Raw genomic sequence first — 22,294 nt, forward strand, 5'->3', positions numbered from 1 at the left:
TCGGTGCCAATTCGTTCGATTGTGCCGCGCCCGATATCGCTTTTGAAATATATACATATATGTATATATACATACATATATATGTATAGCCGATTCGTACATATATGAATATCGCTTATCGTGCATATCGTTCAAGTTCAAATATCCGAAAGAGTTTCCAGCCCCAATTGTGGGAATTAAAGAAGGTATACGAGAGTGCGCGGTCGTAAGTGTGTGACATATGGTGTTATTTTTACACATTCAGTTGGGAAGAATATGTGCCACAAATACGCAGCTCCATTGTGTAACTCAATTCAAACGCCAAATGCACGTTGCGCCTGCGCGATGCGCGCCAAAAACCCATCGGAAAACCCTTTTCCCCATTTCGGTTGTGGAGCATTTTAGAAAACAAGCTGAAAATTACCTCATCGCGCTGCCGGCGCCAGCGTCGACGTCTGCCGTTTGATGTCTGCCCCTGACTACGCTGGTCCACAGAGAAAAATTGGGATTATAATAGAGCACTATGCTATGCCTCATATATGACATGTTAGCCAAATCTTAGTACTAGTCAGACTTGTATGATTTTCACTTTTCGTGAGGAAGTGTTTGTAGTATTCGGTTATAATCCTTGCTCAGGATAAACATGGATTATAACTCAGTAACTCATGCATTTGAATGTGGCTAATGTCATTTTGATTATGTAATCAAAACGTACATACGTCTGCATTATTTATATTATTGTTCATCAATCATTTGCACAGCAAAATACTATATTATTTTCTGTGTAGCCAAACATATAGATATTTCATTCTATATTTCTTGCTTGCCTAGCAGCTGGCTGCCCTCCCACTCCCCTCCTCCACAAATGCGATTTATCTTTAAGATACACGTACGCTACGATTTGTTTTGTATCTGTACGTAGATTTATTGTTTTTTTTCGCTCTTTCCTCGCTCTTCGCTACACAGATTTAAATAACTCGCGTCTTTCGGTGTTTTGTCATAATTTCTCTGGCTTTTGTGCTGTTTTCCTCACATTTTTTTTGTCCGATTGTTTGGCAAATTCCGCCGTCGCTCCATTTTGTGGGCGTATTTTGTATTATTTATCCATTATCTCGAAATGTCAATGCGCTCGTTTAAAGCTGTTGTTATTTCCAGTCTCTCTCTCGTTTTCGAGCGTTTCGACCTTATTAGCAGTGGGCTTCGGTTTTGGAATGCCCGCCACATAAACACGCTTCGGAAACATAAAGAAATCGAGATCGGAGCTCATTTTCACTCCATGCCACTGTGTGGGCAGTGCATCGGCTCCACATCCACCAAATAATTCGGACGCGGACGTGGGGACGCTCTGCATCCGCCAAGATATTAGTACACTCTACAAATATTAAGGCCCAAACATGTAAATATCACTATCAAATCCCTGAAAATTTACTTTGCTATTCAGAGTATGCATGTTGTACTGATCTTATTTCGTTTTCGGTGATTGAATTCTTCTTCTTAGCCTTTCAAATTAAATATTTCAACACTTGTCTTCTCTCTAGATAAGATCTTTACTGCATGTTAGAACACTCGAACGAGTAAAAGTATGACAGTGTTCCACTTTCACCACCTTATCTGTAATTCGATTTCCTCCTCAAATCCAACACAAGATATACCTTTTTCTAAAGAAGCTGATAGTAGAAATGTGTATGACCAAATTTCTACTCATGTACTTCATAGTTTGATTAGTACATTTTGTTTGAGTCAACAAAATGATAATAATTCCCATGCTTGGAATGTGCTAAGACATCGATTTACTATATATTTATGCGCTATTTATAGCAATTATCCAAAAAGTATTACCCGGAATTTGTTAAGTGATCCGCGTGTACATTCGGCTCGGCTAGAGCGGCAATTCATTGAGCAAAACTGATTTGTAACCAGGTCACTGGTGGAAACACTGGTACACTGGTGGGCAGCAGCTTGTGTTGCCCATTTTGGGGCACGTTTCGATTGCCAGACAAGTGACTGCATTTTCCACTTGTATCTGTTGGATATTTTTTGTATGGTTTTGCATACTTTTTGTTCGCCGTTTTATTAATTGAGCTGTATTCATTAATTCGCTTTGCTCTGGGCGAGACGAGTGCAAAGGTCTTCCACTGATCGCTAGCCATACAACTTTCGAATGCGAGATTGATGTCCCGGGGATGTGGTTGCAGTGAGGATTACTTCATTATTTCGGGACTAATTGAATTGGTTTTTTGGCAAGCGTGAAATGGGAAATTTTTGATTGCTTTGTAATATGAAATGCCACTAAAAGGGGCCTTGAAAAATAATCCAACTTCTAGGGAAAGTTAAAACTACACACATCGCCATTAAAGAACCATTCAATATTTGTTCACCCATATTACTTATGATTTCTTTCGATTTTCCGGCCAGTTGTTCGATTTATATTTCAAGCTCAATTAACGTAAATTAAGCCACTCGTTCAACTCGTTACAGTATCGGAAAAAAAAACTACTGGCGGCAACCAAAAGAACAATAACAAAACGAACAGCGTAATAACAATTAAAAAATAAAAATAACAACTGATGTGTGTGCTCTATTTTCTTAACGCCTCAGCATTTTCAATGGTTTTGTATTGCACTTGAGATACATGAATGCATACATGCTGAATATACATAGTCTATATATAGATACACTGGGCAAACAAACCATCTATTACAGATCTCTGGGTAGAAGTCTTAAGATAACACTCAGATATGTTGTAACTCTAGTTTTGAACCAAAGTCTTCTTACAGTTGTATCCAGATATCATATTGAAACCTATTAAGATATGGAGAGCATACGTTTGTGCTTAGCGGTCATTTATACAGATATAAGTTCGATAAACATTTTGAGTAGATCTTAAATATTCTTCTCTCTGTACAACAGATACAGCTACTTGGGGCTCATGTGAGTTTATGTGGGTTTAATGCTGCCGCACACATGTTTCGCCTTTTCACCGGACCTGAATTAAACAACCAAAATGCTAAACAAACAAAATGGGCCGCAGAACTCGTAGAGCTCCGTGGATGATTCCATATTGAGTTCGATTGGCCGTAGCGTATTGTGGAATAGTTTATTGTTTTGGAATGTTTCTTAATTACGCGGAACTCAAGTTGCGGAGGTGGAAGCAGCGCCGACCAGAAGCGACCATCTGAATCGGAATTTCGAACATTTACATTTCCATCTCAGCTCAACTCGATTCAACTCGATTCGACTTGATTCGCATTCCCTTTTCGCACGCACACTCATCGTTGAGTCATTAAAAATCGCTGGCAGGAAAGTGCAGAGATGGAACCCCTTGTTTACTATTAATGCTGATAAAGAATATGCATTCGCTTCTAAAAATAAACGGCAAGTATTCATTCGCATTTGCTGTCTGCCATCGGCGGCACAACTTTTATTGTCACCATGTTTGTATGCAAACAAACGCATGCGAAGATTTATGCAAAAATTTCATTTTTCCCTATCGACCACGGGGTACTACCGAACTTGGTGAGAGATGTGGACGTATCATTTTATTTGTTTCCTTTATCGCCGGTGGAAGTGGTGGCTTTGGGTTGGGCCCCACCGATCGGGTTGTCGCCTCCTATATCTCACAGTGGGTGCCGTAAATCCCTGCCCGATTACGTCAGTAATTCATTGGCGCTTTTTTTTGCGTTGAGGGCCGAGTGAACACGCATTTGGGCACTTCATCAATCTGTCAGTCCATCAGCGAAACGATTCGATGCGGTCAGTCGATAAGTCCGCCTTGGCATTCCCATTGCAACGGGTTGCGGTTTGTCACACCCCCGGATGCCCGCCGTGTGGGATTGCAATAAAAAATTGATGGAAATCTTGAGGATTCCGATTTTATAGCCCCTAGAGCGCCAAGTGAAATTTCTTTAATCCAAACCATTAGGCGAACAAATTTGCATTCAGATTTTGATTGATTTGTTTTTAATTAGTGACAAAAAGAGATCTATAGTTGTGAGGAATAAATGAAACACATGATAAGTATAGTCTATCATGATTTTCTTTTCCACTTTTCAAAGCCAGTTAAACATTTAAACGCGATCCAATGTTCCAATACATAAAGAACTAGATTTTTATGATCTGTGACTCAGTTGCGTTGGATCTAGAAACGTTTTTAGGCACCTTGGCCATCAAAGCAGTTTGTGTGTAGTTAACACCACATTTTATGCATTCCTTTCCCGATTTGATTATCTGTCCTCCGGACGGCTCCCCTTTTCCGGAGATTGTCGTGTCCATTGGCAGTTATCGCTAGGCTTGGCCTTGCCTCGCAATTTATTTCCATCTGGCTGGGGGATTGGGAGATTGGGGGATTGGGTGCCTCTTTTAATCAATGGAACTGCTTTGTGTGTCGCCAGTGTCGGTGGGTGAGTGTGAAAATAAAAATGCATTTCTTATTCGGCTAATGGATGCACTGGCATTCGAGTATTTGAGTGCTGCCCCTCAAAGTCAACTTAGCTGCAGCTCCTCCCCTTCCCTCTCCCTCGCAAGGATGCCTCTGACTATTTGGTTATATAGCTATATATAGAAATACGCACATATAAATTTGTGTATATGTTGTGTGGCACTGTCGCTTTTGGCACTCACTTGTGCGAAAATCCATTGGAGCCCGACTGGCGGGAGCCTAATTTTTTGCCGTCTCCGATTGACGATGTCGGCTGTGGATGAGGGGCAGAAAATGAGGGGCAGGGTGGAGAAGTAGGTGGCCACCGGAGAGGGTGACTCAAAGGAGGGGCTCCTTCTTAAGTGGGCAGGCAGTGGCATGGGAATGAGACTTGGCATCCAATCATAAAATTGCTTGGCAATGGCTTTCGTATGTAGATGGTGTCTTATGGGGCACGTTGAGAAATGAAAGGAAGGAAGGAAGCTAAGGCAATCCATGTTGGCAGGAAATGTGAAATTTGTTTGGGGGGGAATATACACTGAAGTCCATAAAAGTGCTGACAAAATATATTCACAAGCTGTATCTAAAGTTAAAATCAGCTTGTGTTAAATTTTGGAAGGTAATATAAAATGTCTTAAGATAGAAAACTGTGGGATTTTTTAACTCTACACTTTCATTTCCCTTTTCTAAGCAAAGGAGTACATATATAATCCCTTTATTCTTCGATGATACTCAAAGTATCATAAGTTGAGCTAATTACACGCACGCTCCTCTCCAAAGGATTTTAATTAGAACATTGATCCTTATCACTTGGTTGACATAATTTGGCCACATTATGGTGTGCCACCACCTTGATGATAATTGAAAATTACAGGGCCATCGAGACCTTTCTGTCAACCCGATCCCATCCAGCAACCACCCACTTGCAGCTGCCTCCTCCTTTTGACGTCACTTTTGTCGTTGTCGTCGTCGTCGATTCATTCGATTTGATTTGTTTGTTTGCCTAACCCAACCACCCTGCCCATCTGCCCACCCGCCCATCCATCCATCTAGGGATCTCCATCCATCCATCGACCGTTTGTTCGTTTGTTTATTTGTGTATTTTGTTACTTTTAATGCATCTTTTATCTGGATTTTGCCATCATCATTGGCTGCCCATTGTTGTTGTGCTGGCGATGCTGATAGCGATACACAAATTTGAGCCCCATTGTTGGCCACATTGCTCATTGGCCATTGCGGAGTTGCCCCAGCGTCGATGTCTTGTTTACTCAAATTACGGCCGCAGTCAGGGGTTATCCAAGGTGCACATATAGTCCCTGTATGTCAAATCTGCCAAGTTGACCCCCGTTGTGAGTTTGTGAGTGCTGGACTGTGCGGACTGTGCTGTTTTTTATCGGGCCACTCAACTCGGATAGTTTTCCGTGGGGCAAAGTGTTCGATGAAAATGCAAGCTCAAGGAAAATATTATTTCAAGTAAAAGAGTGTTGATTGACGATCATTTAAGTAGAGTTGAATGAACCAATCCGAGAAGAGGAAACGCAGGAACGTGACTGTTGTTTATAAGTCGTTCTAATCTAAACGAAAACGAGTTGAATGTGCAAAAAGTCCAAATAAACATTGCGGGCATTACCTTTGCGGGCATTGTAGTATACAATCTTCCATTTCATTGAATTCTTTTAGCAAATATGAGCTCATTTGCTCCTCTATAGTTCTTATTGCACTTTAAAACCTTTGAAGTACCTCACCGACCAAACTCTAAACTGATTTGTTTTAAATTACTTAGTGTTTATGAATGAACACTCGACCCAGTTTTCGGAATAAAAGATATTTCATCTGACTACAGCTTACATAATTCCACAGAATAAACTAAATTGTTTTTTGGGGAATCCGTTTACCTTTTGGCTGTCATAATTGCACTCATTAGGCCATTTTCAGTACGTTGTCACTGGGTCGTGACACATTTGTTCAACGACCAGTTTTTTTTTTGCTGACCACCTCGTCAGTTTCCGCTGACATGAAAAGTGAAATAAAAGTTTTTACACGACTCGTTTGATGATGCTGAGTTACATTACTCAAGCGCAACTAATAATCAGGCGAGTCGCCGGTGGGCATCGCTCTACGGCCATCTGTTGGACCTCCAAACTAGCCCGTTGTAGTACACAAAAATTGAAAATTTCTATAAATTCAGCTATGACTCAGGGATCGAGCAACAAATAAGCAAATGAATGAGCCAAGAGCACCAGCATCATCATCATCGCACCCGCCGCCTCAGCCAGCCAAGTACAGTGAAAGCCCTGCAGGCAGACCAATTCGATGGATAAAAGATCTGTGTGGTGGGTGAGATTCGGTTGGGAAAGAATTGACTGTGTGAAGATTCGGTGGCCGGCTTCTTGAGATCCACAGCTTATCCGCTTAGGTGGCAGTGTTCTAATTCCAGTGTGGCATGAATATCGTGCCACAGTTTTTATTCAGGGGGCAAGTGTGATCCGTGGGGATTGCCTTTTCTCACACTTTCAGTTTCGACACTGTTCATTGATTTTATATTTGGGGGCACATCGAATGGAAAATCCAAGAGATTTGTCTGCTCTCCAACTAATATTTGTTTACCTTGAAAGTTCTCGTTTAGAAACGGTATTTATAGCGCTCCATTTCTATATATATAGAATGGATTTGGGTTTGGGCACATTTACTCGTGGCATGGATGTTGTTATGGTTTAATTAAAATCTGTTTTGCTTTTATCGTAGAGGGAACTTTTTCCTCTGGCGCTTTTTTTCGACGCAATTTGCGTTGGTTTTTCTTTGGCAGTTTATTTAATTTCTCCTTTCTCGCGTTTTATTTTTATTGTGAGCTGTGATGTGTGATTTATAGCATTGGAAGCTGCTTTAAGCACTTGCATGTGTAGTCATCTCCGCCCGCATGTACGATGATGTATTATTTTATTTGTCATTATGTGTGTACATTATTAGCGATTTTTCGCCATTTGGTGACAGATAGGCAGTTTACTTGAAAGCCTGATCTAATCCACAAAAAATGTGAGCAAACGGAGATACACTCGAACCGTGTTTGTATGAATTAGATATGAATAGCTTTTAAGGAAGACAAGACTGCGGTTATTTCTGAGTATCTCGCGAGTATTACGTTTTTATCTCGGATCTGCACATGTGTATCTGCTACTGTTCGGGTCAATAAACCCATTCAACAGTTCCTCTTAATCTGGCGTGTCCATGTTGTCTGCCTCGGTCATAAAGCACTCGGAACCCTTTCAGCAGCAGCTCGGAGGTTCGGCATTGTAGAACGTGCCTGAGCACCTAGACCGACATCTGGCTGCATGGCAGAATCGTGCCAAGGTCTCAGATTGTGTTCGCCATAACTACGTGACGCTATCGTTTTGTAATTTTGATTGCTCCGCGATGGGCGATACACTACACATGCGAGCCAATGTAGTCTGTATGAACGCAATCAGCCGTCGACCTACTAAACAGCAACTACACAAACTACAAAAACTTGTCCAACGCCCACAATTGCAGTTTCGCTTTCATCGAGCGGCTGAGGGGGAGACCAGATGGGGGCCAGGAGATCAGTGGGAGGCACCCACGCCCCAGGCTTTTGTCTTGCCAACGAGTCGAGGGCTGAACTGCACCTGTAACAAGTCGATTTATTGGGGAATATAAGGCGATTTATCTCAATCCATATCATGAAGTTTGTAAAAGTGGTCACAAAATGTATCATTATTAATCTTATAAATATGTAAATATTGTGTAACTTGGTATATTTTTAGTGAAAGTAACATTGCTATTATTCATGTTGTTCTGATTATTCTTTCTTCAAGTAATTAAATTCTTGAATCATCAATTTAAAAATCTTTTCTTTTGTGACTAAACGCTTGGGGCTTTCGAAATTCTCTGATAACTTAATTTCTTAATTATAAGTTCAAGCTAAAGTCATCTGTTTAGTCATTTATTTGAATGATGAAATAACCAAATTTATTAGTAGGCATGAGATATTTAAAATATCATTTTGGTTTTTCATATTATGAGTACTTTCCATTTGTAATCATTTGTTTACAAACTTACATAAGACTTGTAGGAAAAGTATTAGTTATTGCTAAGAGAACTAATGGTCAGAAAATGGGGACCACGGCCACCGCATTCTTGGCCAGCTGCAGCTGACAACCAATCTCCAAGCGATCCGCCGACTTCTCCAGCCGATCCCGCCCAGCCACATTGATGCACTCTTTTGGGCATTTGGGTGTTGATTGATATTTTTTGTTGCTATGAACAAAAGTCGCGCTGGCGGTGTGCGAACGCTAATGGAAAAGTCTGGTGCAGCATTCTTGGAATGGTTTTCTATGTGCGCACATATCGGTGGCTGTGCTCTTGCTCCGGCTGCCTTGGTGGCATTAACCGCAATGCCGACATCTAGCCATATATGTGCAGCTATATCGGCTTCTTCACCTCCAGCTTGCCCCACCTAACAGACTCATCCGCATCTACATTCACATCCACATCCTCATCCACGACCACGTCCACGTCCACCCATCGGCGCCGAGGTCGAGCTGTGCTAATATGGAAAATTAAAACAGGAAAAATGCTTTGTGCGTTTGCAGTAGTTTTGGAGTGGATTGAAGTTGCCACAGTGGCAACTTGAGAGATGGATAAAGATTTTCCTATAACTGCCTGCAGTTTTAACCGTTTGCTCTGTGCTTTTTCTCGTTGCAGATCTTCTAAACAAATCAAACAAACGACAACCGCAACGAAGAAACAAACAACGTAACAACAACGAACACACTTAATACTGCCTTAACACCTACACACACACACACACAAACACACACATCAACACACGGGCGCACACACAGCAAACAACTTTCGTTAAACACATTTCTCCACTATCTGCTGAACAACTGAAACTAAATCGAACAACCCACGGGCCGAAGATAAGCGGCTGACTGCGAACTGAGGTAAGTGAAGCTGTCAATGGAGATTTGCATAATCAAACAATTAGTTTGGAAAATAGGTTGTTGGTGTTGTTGAACAAGTGCTTTCTATTTGGACATCTTCGCAGCTACATTTACTTTTGAGAACTATGAAAAGAAAGTTATTTGGGGTCATTTATTAAAGTTGGCATTCATAATCAAGTCGATTCCTTCGTCAATTTTATCCTGTTTTTCTTCATCCCGACAAAACACAATTAATGAAGGCGATCTGAAGACCAATTTCTACCTATAAAAGAGGAAGAGGCCTTCTCGTACTTTATTACTCTAGTTTATGCCGCAGACGAGTCCTTTGTATCTGGTCGAATTCTATTTTTCCACTTAACAAACAGAAATAAAAACTGTGCAAATTACATAAAACGGCTCCACATTGGCGCAGCTCGATGGAAAGGACGAGGTGAAGCAGGGGCGTAGCAATCAGAGGGGAAAACATGGCTGCGAAGGAGTAAACGTGTCCCAAGACAAGTGAATACTGTGCAGATTCCTTGGTGGCCACCACAGGACTCCTACGCACGGCCACACGCGTTCCAGGACGAGGCAGGGCAGGACAGGACACACTCACTCGGATCCCCATGTACGCGGCTATATGGCCAGACAAAATGGTGGCTTTGGCGCCAGGATGTCGCGCCAGTTGAGCTTATATATATTTTTTTTTTCTGTTCTCCGCTTGCTTTTATGTCGACAGCGATTGCACAGATAAGTGGGAGTGGGTGAAGATAACTATCCACCCGCCTTCCCATTTGTATCTTAAGGATGGTGGCTTACTGTCCTGAGCCACAGTTTTCTTAACTCATTCGGTAATAATTAATCAACGTAAATCAGATTAATTAACGAATGTAACTCCAAAGACGGCGATCTCCCGCTGTTCGATTTCCCGGTATTCTTTAACCATTATTCATTTTGCATGCCCCGAAGAGATTGTTAGTTCCTCAGCAAAAAAAAACACTCAGCCAAGTTTAATTTATACAATTTTAGCCATGTAAATGGGCGCTGGCAAAAACAATTCTCGTAGTACATAAGGCGAAAGCGAAGTTCAGCCATTGGTGGTCCATGCCACCCATTGGGCGCTCCCAGTTGGTGGTGGATTTTCCGCACACACATAGCACCCAAGAACCCAAGTGAAAAAGCCAAAATGTTACTATGCTGCAAGCCAAACCCAAACCCAAACCAAAACCGAAACCCTCCCCTTCTGTAGATAGGCAATTTTTACGATCTCGCATAGCAGCCACCTACTCACATCCTTTTCGCGCAGCCGGGCCAGAAGGATGCCCAGGCACATGCCATCTCATACCGGCATCCCAATAGCCACACAGCCAAACAGCCCAACAGCCCAGCATCCTGGCATCCTAGCATCCTGTCCGCGGAGCATGCGCTGATGGGCCGCCAGGACGACGCCGTCGAGTCGCGGATTCACACAACGGTTACGACTAGTGGAATGAATGATGCTGACATCAGAAGCTCACGATGTGTCGCCGGCATAGCACATCATTCTAGGCCTAGCCGCTGATCGGGCAGAACTTGCCAGTTCAGAAAGCATTCAGAAAGTCAGAGTGTCAGTCAGACAGAAAGTCTTAAGTCGCGTTCTGAAACCGTTTTGTGCCTGAGTTCTTGTTGAGTTTTTGAAACTGCAAAACTGCAAAAAAATTCGTTAAGTTTGGCGGTCAAGTGCCTTTTGTACCGTTTCGGTTCCTGTTTTTTCGTCATAGTTCGTGCCTTATACCTAAGAAATATTCTTAACTTTTTAAAAACACACACTAAAAACATAGCCACACACACACCCTGCATTGTTGTCGTCGAGTGCCTTGGACAGATATTTTACTTTTAATAGACCTTAAGTCGATGCGATCCAATCGCCGCTCAAAACTCTGCCACTAATTTGCCTTAGAAAACAAAAAAAACACAAAAAACTAAAAAAAGACACAAAAATAATATAAAAATTTGTTACCAAGCTTTACACGTTTTTAACAATATATATACAAAAGTCACACGTTTATATATACTTTACAAGATTTACACGAAAACCAAGCTTTTATACTAGAGTTATTTGTTGAAACCAAAAATGAAGAAATTCGAGAACATTGAGAATTCACACGTTATTATGATGTATACGCGTTTTTAAGATTTTTCAAATTGTTAGCGGTTTTTGCCATCGTTTTGTGTTGAGTAATTTGTAAATTCAGTTTCGGTTCCGTACAATTTGTTGTACAAAAACGGTACGCTCCGTTGCCAACACCACAAACGTGCCTCAGCTCGTCGAGCAGTTGCCGCAGCAGGATCCGCAGGACTCGCAGGAGTCGCAGGACTCGTCTGAACCAGCGCTGCCGTCGCAGTCAACGATTTTTAAAATCCCCTTTCAACAACACCCTGTATTGCCTTTCGATGACAACGTCTAGTAAACGATCGCAAAGATCTTGTTAAAACACCTAAACACCAAAAACCTAAAAAAACACACTCTAAACACAACACCACACACAAAGATACACACACTACGCCCGAGCGTGCCTTTATAAGCATTAAGCCTTAAAAAGTAACCCCAAGCTTTGTGCCTTAACGTTTTTCGATCGCCACTCACGAAAAATATTAACATCTTTGGAACGAAACTCATTGTTAATAAGATCACGCGATGAAAGTTACAAAGTGTTCGAAAAGTAAGTAAAACATCAAAATTAGATCTTGAAGGTTCTTGAAAAGTATAATTCATGTTATAGGGTCTTAAAGTGCGATATGTTGAAATGTTTTAGATGGGTATTTTATCCATTGTAAAGCAATGTGTTAAATTGGGAGTATAGCTTGCTTAAATTCACTAACTAGGATTAGAAATAATGTTTGAAGGCCGCTTAGTTTTCCTTCTTAAACTTATATGAAACTGAATGTTTTCTATGAGCTAAACTCTTCGTCCAGCTTGTTTCCCTGTATATTTAACTCCACAAGTTGCCTTGCTATCCATATCCACACTAAATTAATTAGATGTGCTTGTAGAAAAACGTTGCCGGCAGTAAATTACATCCATTAGCAGCTCAGTGTGACTTCTGGATGGAAAGTGGTTGCCAATTAGTGAGAGGCTTCGACTCCGCCTCCACCTCCGACTCCTTGCATGGGTTCCATTTGCATTCGGATGGTATCGCTCGATGGCCAGCTGTGGAGGAGGAACCACGAAAGTGGGTGTGGATGCTGCCGGAGTAGGGGGAATCGGCATTTTCCAAGCGCCCACTGTGAAAATTCGTGGCAACCGCAGGCCAAATTTGCCGCTTAGTTTGTACTAAAATTACCGAATTTTTCCATGGTTATTATGTTTTATTACCTGTCTGTAAATTGCAACTGCTGAGTGCCATAAGGAAATGTTTGTCAGAAAGCAATAAGTCGCTGGGAAATTTGAAACCGTTTAAATAAGCGGTCCATTGTAATACATTATTGATTCCGTGTATTTTCTTGTTTGCTCTTTTGCCAAGTGAAATCCATCTTAACGTGACTATGACGGCTTTTCTTTTCTTACTCGAAATCCTTATGTCCTTTCTTTGGCAGTTTTTTCTTGTTTGGCACATACGAGCACATAAAGTTAATTGAATTAATGGGCCGTATCGTGTTTCAATATTTACTAGGGTTGAAAGAGGATGCTTTTTGGTGTGCTTTTAAAAAACTAAAACTGAACCGCTCCATCATAACATTTAATGCTAGCAGAAACGCAAACGTCTATGAAACGTCTATGTAAAACCCAAGTTTCATGTACTTACAGTTTTTTTTATTATTAATAGTTAGTGACTTAAACAATTTACTTTTGAAAATAGGTATCCCTACTCTAAAAGAGCAAAAACTAACCCCATACTACCCACTGCTCTGAACTGTGAACCTGTTTTCCTGTCGCGCAGTGTACTTTGATATCGGATTACGCAGTGATTGCTGGCCGCTCTGAGCCCCGCCACCACCCACATTTTCCGGCTGATGGTGCGCAGGATTCAGATACTTTTCGGCCGACTGGCGCCACTCAGGCGCCCTAGAAAGTCTACCATTTCTCCAAGAGAAAGGGGGCACAATGTGAGCAAAGTCTCCGGTGACAAAAAGAGGGTGAATTGCGGTGACTGCACCCTTTGGCCGAGAATTTCTCTCCAAAAAAAGCACTGCGCAAGCGCTGCTCTCACCGACGCTCTTCGGGACTTTCTCTTCCGAGTCCTGCCGGTGGTGGCACCCACCACCAGACCACATTGATGTCCTAGACACAGAGGGGATGCTGATGCTGCTGCTGACGTCGACGGAGCAGCATCCATCCCTCTGCCGCTGGCTGAGCCGCAACGTTGAGTCAGCCTTTTCATCACTTTCGTGCCAGATTCCGTGGAGAGCAGACGTGCCACTCCAGTTGGATGCAGGATGCCGACAAGCGGTGCCATCCACAGTCGCCATATGGAACCGATATCCTCGTCCCGTCGTCGTTGCCCTCCTACAAAAAGTAATTGTGAAAGTTTGTGCGTGATATTGTGTGTGTCGTCTGCCGGAAATTTCAAGTGCTTCCTCTTGCTCTCTCTGTGTGTTGTGTGTGTTCTCCCACACACAGGGGGAAAAAAAAGAAGAAAATAACAAAACATTTGTGTAAATTATTGATTTTCACATGCTAGAGAAAACAATAATGGTAGCGTTTTTTCCACCCGAACTCTGACACACTTAGGCAGCTTTTGTCTTTGAACGTGGGCAGGATCAAAAAGCGGGCGACAGAAAATCAATTACTCCGGCCTTTCGGGGATGGAGAATGTGGCATTTATAAGGGAACTTGGCTTAAAATCCAAGCCTAATCATGGAGAGCACGGGGCATAAAGAGAGAGTTGGAGAAGTCACCAGAGTGGGCTTACTTTGCTACCCCATAAGGATACACTACAAAGAGCCTGGGTTTTCAGGCTTTAATTTGGCCTGAACTCAAGTGTCCTGCGTTGCCCTCTTCCCTGTGTGTGCGCGTGTTTGTGTGTGTGAACATTTAATGCCTTTATGTGTGTGCGAGTGCTTCTGGAGAAGATTTTCATCAGCAATTTTATCGGCCGTCTGCGTTTTGGGTGGTGGCTGCCACCGCCATCGCCCCTGCCCGTTTCGCCGGAAGATATCCTTGCGCTTTGGGGGTGGTTTCAGTTTGGTTTCGGTCTCGGCCGATGGTTCCGGGTTTCGGATTTTCTGGTGTCTGTTTTCCACTTTTAGTTTGTCCTCTTAAGTGTAATTCATTAGGAAATTAGTTTATTCAAATGTGGGCTAGCAACACCCAATACCATTCAAGTCAAATTGAACTTAATCATTGTCATAAACTGAACTTTCTGCTTGTTCTTTTGACGCCATTTAACTCCATTAACCATTAAAATTGGGAAATTGGTTATCCATATCGTTGAAGTTTATTTATCTTTACCTATTTTTCTGGGACACAGAAACACCCAATTTTTTCACATATGAAAAAGAAAAATCTATCCCCTTTACTCACATATTGCCTTTTATTTTTGCAGTGCCCATTGCATTTTCCACTTCCTTGGAAGTTCACCCAAGGAAACGACGACGAGGCGGAGGAGAACGAAGTAAAAGAAAAGGAGCAGCGGAAGTCGCAGTGAAGCAGCGAAGAAAACGCCACGATGTCCACACTATCGCTGCGTATCCAACTGGAGGGTGGTCGGGTCACCAAGACCATACAGTTCCAGCCCAACACCACAGTCTTCGATGCCTGCAAGGTCATTCGCGATAAGTTCGCCGAGGCAGTGCAAGGACAACGTATGTGAAGACTAATTTCACAACAAATTCTATTTTTAAATAAAATATTTTCCATTTATATTGCAGCCAGCGAATATGGCCTGTTTATCTCTGACGAGCAGAACCAGCAGGGAGTTTGGTTAGAACCGGGACGCACCCTGGGATACTACATACTGCACAACCAGGACACGCTGGAGTATCGCCGCAAGACGCGAACCCTGCGTGTTCGTATGTTGGATGGCGCTGTAAAGACCATTCTGGTGGATGACTCCCAGCCAGTGTCGCAGCTTATGGTGGTCATCTGCACAAAGATCGGCATCACCAATCATGAGGAATATGGTTTGGTGCGCGAGGACAACGAGGCGCAGAATGAGAATCTGCCGGACAACAAGTTCGGCACGCTCACCCTCAAGCGCAAGATTATGGAGAAGGATCGGGATGCCAAAATGGAGAGTTTGCGCAAAAAACTGAAGACGGACGATGAAAGTAAGTTACTATTTGGGTCTAGAAAAAGTCAAATACTACAATGGGGTTTTATTTCCAGTGAACTGGGTGGATGTGAGTCGCACCTTGAGGGAGCAGGGTATAGATGAGGCAGAAACTGTTTTGCTCCGTCGGCGCTTTTTCTTCTCGGATCAGAATATCGATTCTCGAGACCCCGTGCAATTGAATTTGCTGTATGTCCAAGCCAGGGATGCCATTCTAGATGGAACGCATCCAGTCACCCAAGACAAAGGTGGGTCTTTTGGTTAGCGCCACCAAGAAACTTCTTTTAATAATTATCATTTCTTTAGCTTGCGAGTTTGCTGGCATCCAAGTGCATATTCAATTTGGACCACATAATGAGGCCAAGCACAAGACCGGATTTTTAGAGTGAGTTAAACAATTGTCCAATGTCCCTTACATCATCTAAACTAAATTTTATCTTTAGCTTGAAGGACTTTCTGCCTCAGTCTTATGTGCGCACCAAGGGAATTGAGAAGAAAATCTTTTCGGAGCACAGAAAGCATGCGGATCATTCTGAAATCGACGCCAAAGTCCTGTACACTAAGACCGCCCGGGAGTTGCCCACCTACGGTGTGACCTTCTTTCTGGTCAAGGAGAAGATGAATGGCAAAAACAAGCTGGTTCCCCGTCTTCTCGGAGTGACCAAGGATTCGGTGCTGCGCCTGGACGAGCACACCAAAGAGATCTTGATCTCGTGGCCCTTGACAACAGTACGACGTTGGGGCGCCTCGCCAAACACCTTCACCCTGGACTTTGGCGACTACGCCAATCAATACTACTCGGTGCAGACGACGGAGGCCGAGCAGATTGTCCAGCTTATTGCTGGCTACATCGACATTATTATTAAGAAGAAGCAGACTAAGGATCATTTCGGCATTGAAGGCGATGAGGGATCCACAATGGTGGAAGAGTCAGTGGCACCATCCAAGTAAGTGTGGCTGCTCTGTGTGAGTAATATAGATTTGTACTCATTTTTCGATTTATATTATAGAGCCACCTTCTTGCAACACGAAACGAATCGCATGGAGCAACTTAATGTGGAGAGCTTGGCTCATCCAGGCATTATGCGTCCTTATGACGGTAAGTTTTATTTGCTTGTACCAATGTAAGGCACTAGCTTGAGCTAATTATTATGCGTTTAATTGTCAATGATATTATTCAATTTGTGCGTTGGATAAATTAAGAAATTCTGAAAATGGTTTCTACAAGAAATTATAATTTTCGTAAATGCTTAGTAGTTAAAGTAAAAATATCTTTGATACCAGGGAAAAGAAACCACAAAAGAAAAGATTTGAAAATAAACCTGTAAACTTATACTTAAGGCTCGACAGTGTATAATATTTTTGAGCTTCCTGCTTTTTTATGTTTTATTGCTTATCTTGTAAATGCTAATTTATATTTTTATTTCTTTTATCAATCCCCTCTGAATTCCGCCCAACGAATCGAACAATAGGCGAGCGCTCTTATATGGAGAATGAAGTGCAGACCGTGCAGTACGGTGCCTTCGTCGGCCAGGTGAACCATGCCCACCAGCCGCCCTCGGTGAGTAGTCCACACCCCCATGCACATCCCAAAGCCACCAAAGATTCCTTATTAACTCCACTTACTTACACTCAGCCATTTATTTATATTACACGCATTTTGCTTAAGTTGCCACTGCACAAACTTGTAACACTAGCCTAACAACTATGTCTGAACCACGAAACCATAATCCCACCTCATCTTAAGCAAACTAACATGAATCATTTCTCTAATTCCTTTCTCCTGACATGCTGCAATCTCAAAATAAAGCCAGTGGTCATCCAATGTTTTACAAAGTATGCATTTTGCTGGAGAGAGTACCTTGAAACGCAAATACTAATTTTTCTTTTTAAATATGTTACTTCAGACTAAGGAAGTTCGCATTAGTTCTGTAAATCTGACGGAGCCACAGCGAGCTCTGCTTGGTTACATATCCGCTGGCCAGGATGTCTTAATTCGCGCTGACGAAGAGCTGCGCACTAGGGTAAGCTAATTGCCCTTCCTAAAGTAATAGTTATCTTATATCGAGTTTCGTTACCCTACAGGCACCCATCCAAGAGCTGGGCAGCGATTTGCGCTCTATTGAATGGCGTGAGAACACCCTAGACACTTCCAAACAGGCGGTTAGCAGTCATGTGGCCACTATGAGCGCCGCCACTGCCCAAATTATAACCGCCTCCCATCCGGATGAAGTGGATACGGAGGCCATTTCGGCATCGGTCTCCCAGATCGCCCAAACAATTCCAGAGGTGACCAAGGAGGTGCGCCTTATTGCCGCCTTAATGGAGAACGACACGAATGGTGACCAACTGCTGGAGGCCGCCCGCAACTTGTGCAGTGCCTTCAGTGATCTCCTCAAGGCAGCCGAACCGGAGAGCAAGGAGCCGCCACAGCATCTGATCAATGCAGCCAGTCGAGTGGGCGAAGCTACAACTCATGTACTCAGCACTATTGCCGAAGAAGAGGTTCCCGAGAACCGTGACCTCCACGACATGCTTCTGGCCTTGGCCAAGGCGGTGGCCAATACCACTGCTGCCCTTGTGCTGCGTGCTAAGAACATCGCCGCGAGCTGTGAGGATGAACAGGCCAGGAATCGTGTAATTGGAGCTGCCAGTCAGTGTGCCCTGGCTACCAGTCAATTGGTGGCTTGTGCCAAGGTGGTGGCACCAACGCTCCACAATGCTGCCTGTCGTGAGCAACTGGAAGCGGCTGCCAAAAATGTGGCCAGAGCCGTCAACTCTTTGTGCGAAGTGTGCAATGAAGCCAGCAATGACCCCAAGCTAAAGGCCGATCTCCTAGCAGCCGCTCGTGATGTGTCCAAGAGCCTTACTGATATGTTGGAGCACGTAAAGCTGAGCTCCAGGGAGCATGCCAATCGCACCAGCACCGAACTAAGCCCCGTGGAGAATGTCATAATCGGCACTGATATCCTGGTATCTACCCACGATCCCCAGGAGATGGTGCGCCATGCTCGTACCCTTGGTCAAACCACTGCTCAGCTTATCCAGAGCATCAAGGGGGAGGCGGATCAGCAACAGGACGCAGACATGAAGCGTCATCTGTTATCTGCCGCCAAACAGCTGGCGGATGCCACTGCCAAGTTGGTAGAGGCCGCTCGTCTCTGCTCATCCAACCCTCATGATTCGGATAACCAAAACGCTTTGCGTAGGGCAGCAGAGGAACTTCGAGAGATCACCACTACTGCGGCTAACACGCCTGCGATGAAACGTGGACTTATCCAGCGACTGGAGTTCTGTTCGAAGCAAGCAGCCTCAGCAGCCACCCAGTGCATCTCGGCGGCCCAAAACGCTGTGCAGCACAGCCAAGACCATCAGACTAAGGAGACTCTTCTGCAGGATTGCAAGCGAGTGGCGGACACTATCCCTCGACTGGTCACTTCGTTGAAAACAACTCGTGCGCAACCCGATGATCCCAATGCCCAGCTTAATCTCATCGAGGCGGCGGAACAGTTCGTTGAACCTGCTTTCCAGGTGTCGAAATCGTCGAGAGCTCTACAGCCCACTGTCACCGATATTCCATCTGCTACCCAACTATCCAAGGGTGCCTTGCACTTGGGACAATGTGTCTCGGAGCTACATTCGGTGGCACAGCGTGCTCGTGACGCCTGTGGTGGTCAGGAACTGGAGTCAGCCCTAGAGGAGGTGCGCAAACTGCACGACGTGTTGGACGATACACGTCAGGCTGCTATCGCTGGGCAGTTGCGCCCGTTGCCGGGACAAACCGTTGAAAATACAGCCGATGAGCTAAGGAAATCAGCTAAGAACGTGGGAATCGCCTTGAGCCAACTGCTCTCCTCTGTGCTGCACAACCAGCGCAGCTACGCTGGAGCTGCAGGACGTGACACTGCTTTGGCATTGGGAGATTTCACCAGGAGTGTACATGGAGTGGCGGCCACAACTCAGAATCCAGCAATCATCGACTGTGCAGATGATGTGGTCACCAGCTCGGCGCGACTCATTGAGCAGGCCCAACGTACGTTGCAGGGAGCATCCAACCCGGAGGCTTTGACCCAAGCTGGTCGAGAGGTCACCGGAGCCCTTTCCGCCACCGTGGACTGCATTCCCGGACAGCGAGAAGTGGATGTGGCTTTGAGGAATGTCAGCGAGTTGAGTGAGATCCTATCGATGAGCGAATTCCCACCTTCAAGCCGTCCATATGCCACTCTGCAGTCGGAACTTAAGCAAGTGGCAGAGCAGTTGAGCAGCGCCGGCGGTGAGATTGTTGTGTCGTATTCTTCCCCAGCTTTGCTAGCCGAGAGTAGCCAAAACTTTGCTGCCAACTACCGGGATCTTTTGTCCGTCAGCATGGAAATGGCCGGCCAAACGCAGGAAGAGGAGGTGCGCTCCCACATGATTGAGTCCCTGCGACATGTCTCCACTCAGTCGTGCTCTCTCCTCTCGACTGCCAAGTCGATTGCCGCCGATCCCGGTCAGCCCAATGCGAAGAATCTGCTGCATGCCGCTGCCCGAGGAGTTACCGAGAGTATCAATCAATTGGTTGATGCCAGCATCCAGTCCGCTCCCGGACAAAAGGAGTGCGACAATGCTATGCGCAACATTGAAGCCTTGCGACTAATGTTGGACTATCCTCATGAGCCTATCAACGAGTTGGGATACTTTGATTGCGTAGAACAGGCCACTGGAAAGTCGAGAAACCTTGGCTATGCCATTTCCGAGATGATCAACAATGCCAAGCAGTCGCAGCATGTGGAGTTCAGTCAATCGGTGAACAACGTTAACGACTCCATCCAGGGATTGATTGAGAGCTCATCGCAGGCCGCCTATTTGATTGGAGTTTCGCATCCCTCAAGTGTCGCAGGAAGGCCAGGAATCATCGACCAAGCCCAACTGACTTGGGCCTACCAGGGAATCCGTCAGCACTGCGACATTGTGAGCAGCCAGCAGTCTACTAAGCCGCAAATGATTTCTGCCCTCACGGTGATTGCCAAGCACACCAGTTATCTGTGCTCCATTTGCCGTCAGGCCTCAATGAACACATCGAACCCTGTGGCCAAGAACGAGTTTATTGTGCTTGCCAAGCAGGTGGCCACGGCTACTTCGGACTTGGTGCAGGCTATCAAGGCTATAGAGGAGCAGCCGTCCGGCGGCAGTCGAGAGCGTCTGGTGGATCCCTTATTGGAAGCTGTCAAGGCTGTGCGCCAGTATGCCTCAAGTCCCGAGTTCAGCTCAGTGCCGGCCAAGATATCTGCGGAGGGCAGAAAAGCCCAGGAGCCAGTCATTCAAGCGGGTCGCGGTGTAATCGATGGTGTTGTGGAGATGGTCAAGGCTGCCAAGTCACTGGCCCTCACTCCTGATAATCCGCCAGTGTGGCAACAGCTCTCGATGCACTCCACCCCGGTTTCGGAGTCGGTAAAACGCTTGGTGGACAACATTCGCGACAAGGCACCTGGACAGGCACAGTGCGAGCAGGTGCTCCACACCCTGGGCACATGCACCCGAGAATTGGACAGTTGTGCCCTTGCCGTTAATGCACAGGGTCTCAGCCAGCGCCGCGATAACAACTTGCACGGATTCAGTGGCCAGACGATGAACTCTGCTTCCGAGCTTATTGATAAACTGGAACCCATTCGTGTGGCTGGCAAGAACAATGCTGAACAACTTGGTCATGCTGTGGGCGAAATCTCACGTTATGTGGTGCCCATGGTTAATGGAGCAATTGGGGCCTGCACCCACATTGTTCACAGCCAACAGCAAATGTCGCTGATTCAGCAGACCCGTTCGGTGGTGGAAAGTGCCATTACTCTGGTCCAATCGGCGAAGGACTCGGCTGGCAATCCCCGTGCCACTCATGCCCATCCCCGACTGGATGACGCAATCGATGGCACAAGGGAGGCCATTCAGGAGCTGCAGCAAACCGTGGAGAAGATCAGTGCAGAAACGGGCATTGTGACCGGATTGATGGAGCAGGTGAACCGTTCCATCACCCGATTGACCGACAAGCGGCAGTCTCTGCTGAACGCCTCGTACTCGGATACCTTTGTTGATTACCAGACACGAATGGTGGCGCGAGCAAAGGAAATCGCAAGCCTGGCCAACGAGATTAACGCCAAGAGCAGCGTGGAACCATCGGCTCTACCTCAACTCGCCGTGGACATGACACAAAACTATCAACAGTTGACTCAGGACTCCGTTGGAGCAAGTACCACCACTTCCTCGCCGGATGTGGCTATGCGTATACGCACCACGGTCGTTGATTTGGGCCGATCAGTGAGCTCTATGATTCAGTCGTCGGCAGGCGGAGCACGACCCAACGATGTGGGCGCCCAAAAAGAAATTGCCCGCAGCGCTCGGGAGGTGTCCGAAAAGGTGGCCCAGGTGCTGGCGGCCTTGCAGGCGGGATCGCGTGGAACTCAGGCGTGCATAAATGCAGCCCACACGGTATCCGGCATCATTGGAGACTTGGATACAACCATTATGTTCGCTACCGCAGGAACTTTGCATTCGGATGGAGATGGAAGCTTTGCCGATCACCGCGAGCATATACTGCAAACGGCGAAGGCTTTGGTGGAGGACACCAAGGTTCTGGTGACTGGAGCGGCTGGAACTCAGGATCAGCTAGCCAACGCCGCTCAGAATGCTGTCTCAACCATAAGTGAGTGCAATTTAAAGAAAATATTACGACGCCA

At 45.1% G+C, this 22,294-nt stretch overlaps 1 protein-coding gene across 4 annotated transcripts in view; it reads left to right on the plus strand.

The window, feature by feature from the left end:
* The window catches only part of LOC122618228 (talin-2), a 27,916-nt gene continuing 5,622 nt past the window's right edge, over positions 1–22,294 (plus strand). For 3 of the 4 annotated variants that reach the window (XM_043794494.1, XM_043794495.1, XM_043794498.1), the window contains exons 1-11: positions 1–185; positions 9,116–9,357; positions 14,862–15,120; positions 15,187–15,585; positions 15,644–15,835; positions 15,894–15,972; positions 16,031–16,534; positions 16,598–16,686; positions 17,060–17,148; positions 17,495–17,611; positions 17,673–22,260. In XM_043794494.1, coding sequence (XP_043650429.1) covers positions 14,985–15,120; positions 15,187–15,585; positions 15,644–15,835; positions 15,894–15,972; positions 16,031–16,534; positions 16,598–16,686; positions 17,060–17,148; positions 17,495–17,611; positions 17,673–22,260 — 6,193 coding nt within the window. In that variant the 5' untranslated portion in view covers positions 1–185; positions 9,116–9,357; positions 14,862–14,984. Of the gene's footprint in view, positions 186–9,115; positions 9,358–14,861; positions 15,121–15,186; positions 15,586–15,643; positions 15,836–15,893; positions 15,973–16,030; positions 16,535–16,597; positions 16,687–17,059; positions 17,149–17,402; positions 17,424–17,494; positions 17,612–17,672; positions 22,261–22,294 lie in introns of those variants that run through there. The other variant, XM_043794497.1, reaches the window with a different exon arrangement.

The sequence above is a fragment of the Drosophila teissieri genome, chromosome 3L, assembly GCF_016746235.2.
Source record: "Drosophila teissieri strain GT53w chromosome 3L, Prin_Dtei_1.1, whole genome shotgun sequence".
NCBI classification, from domain to species: domain Eukaryota; kingdom Metazoa; phylum Arthropoda; class Insecta; order Diptera; family Drosophilidae; genus Drosophila; species Drosophila teissieri.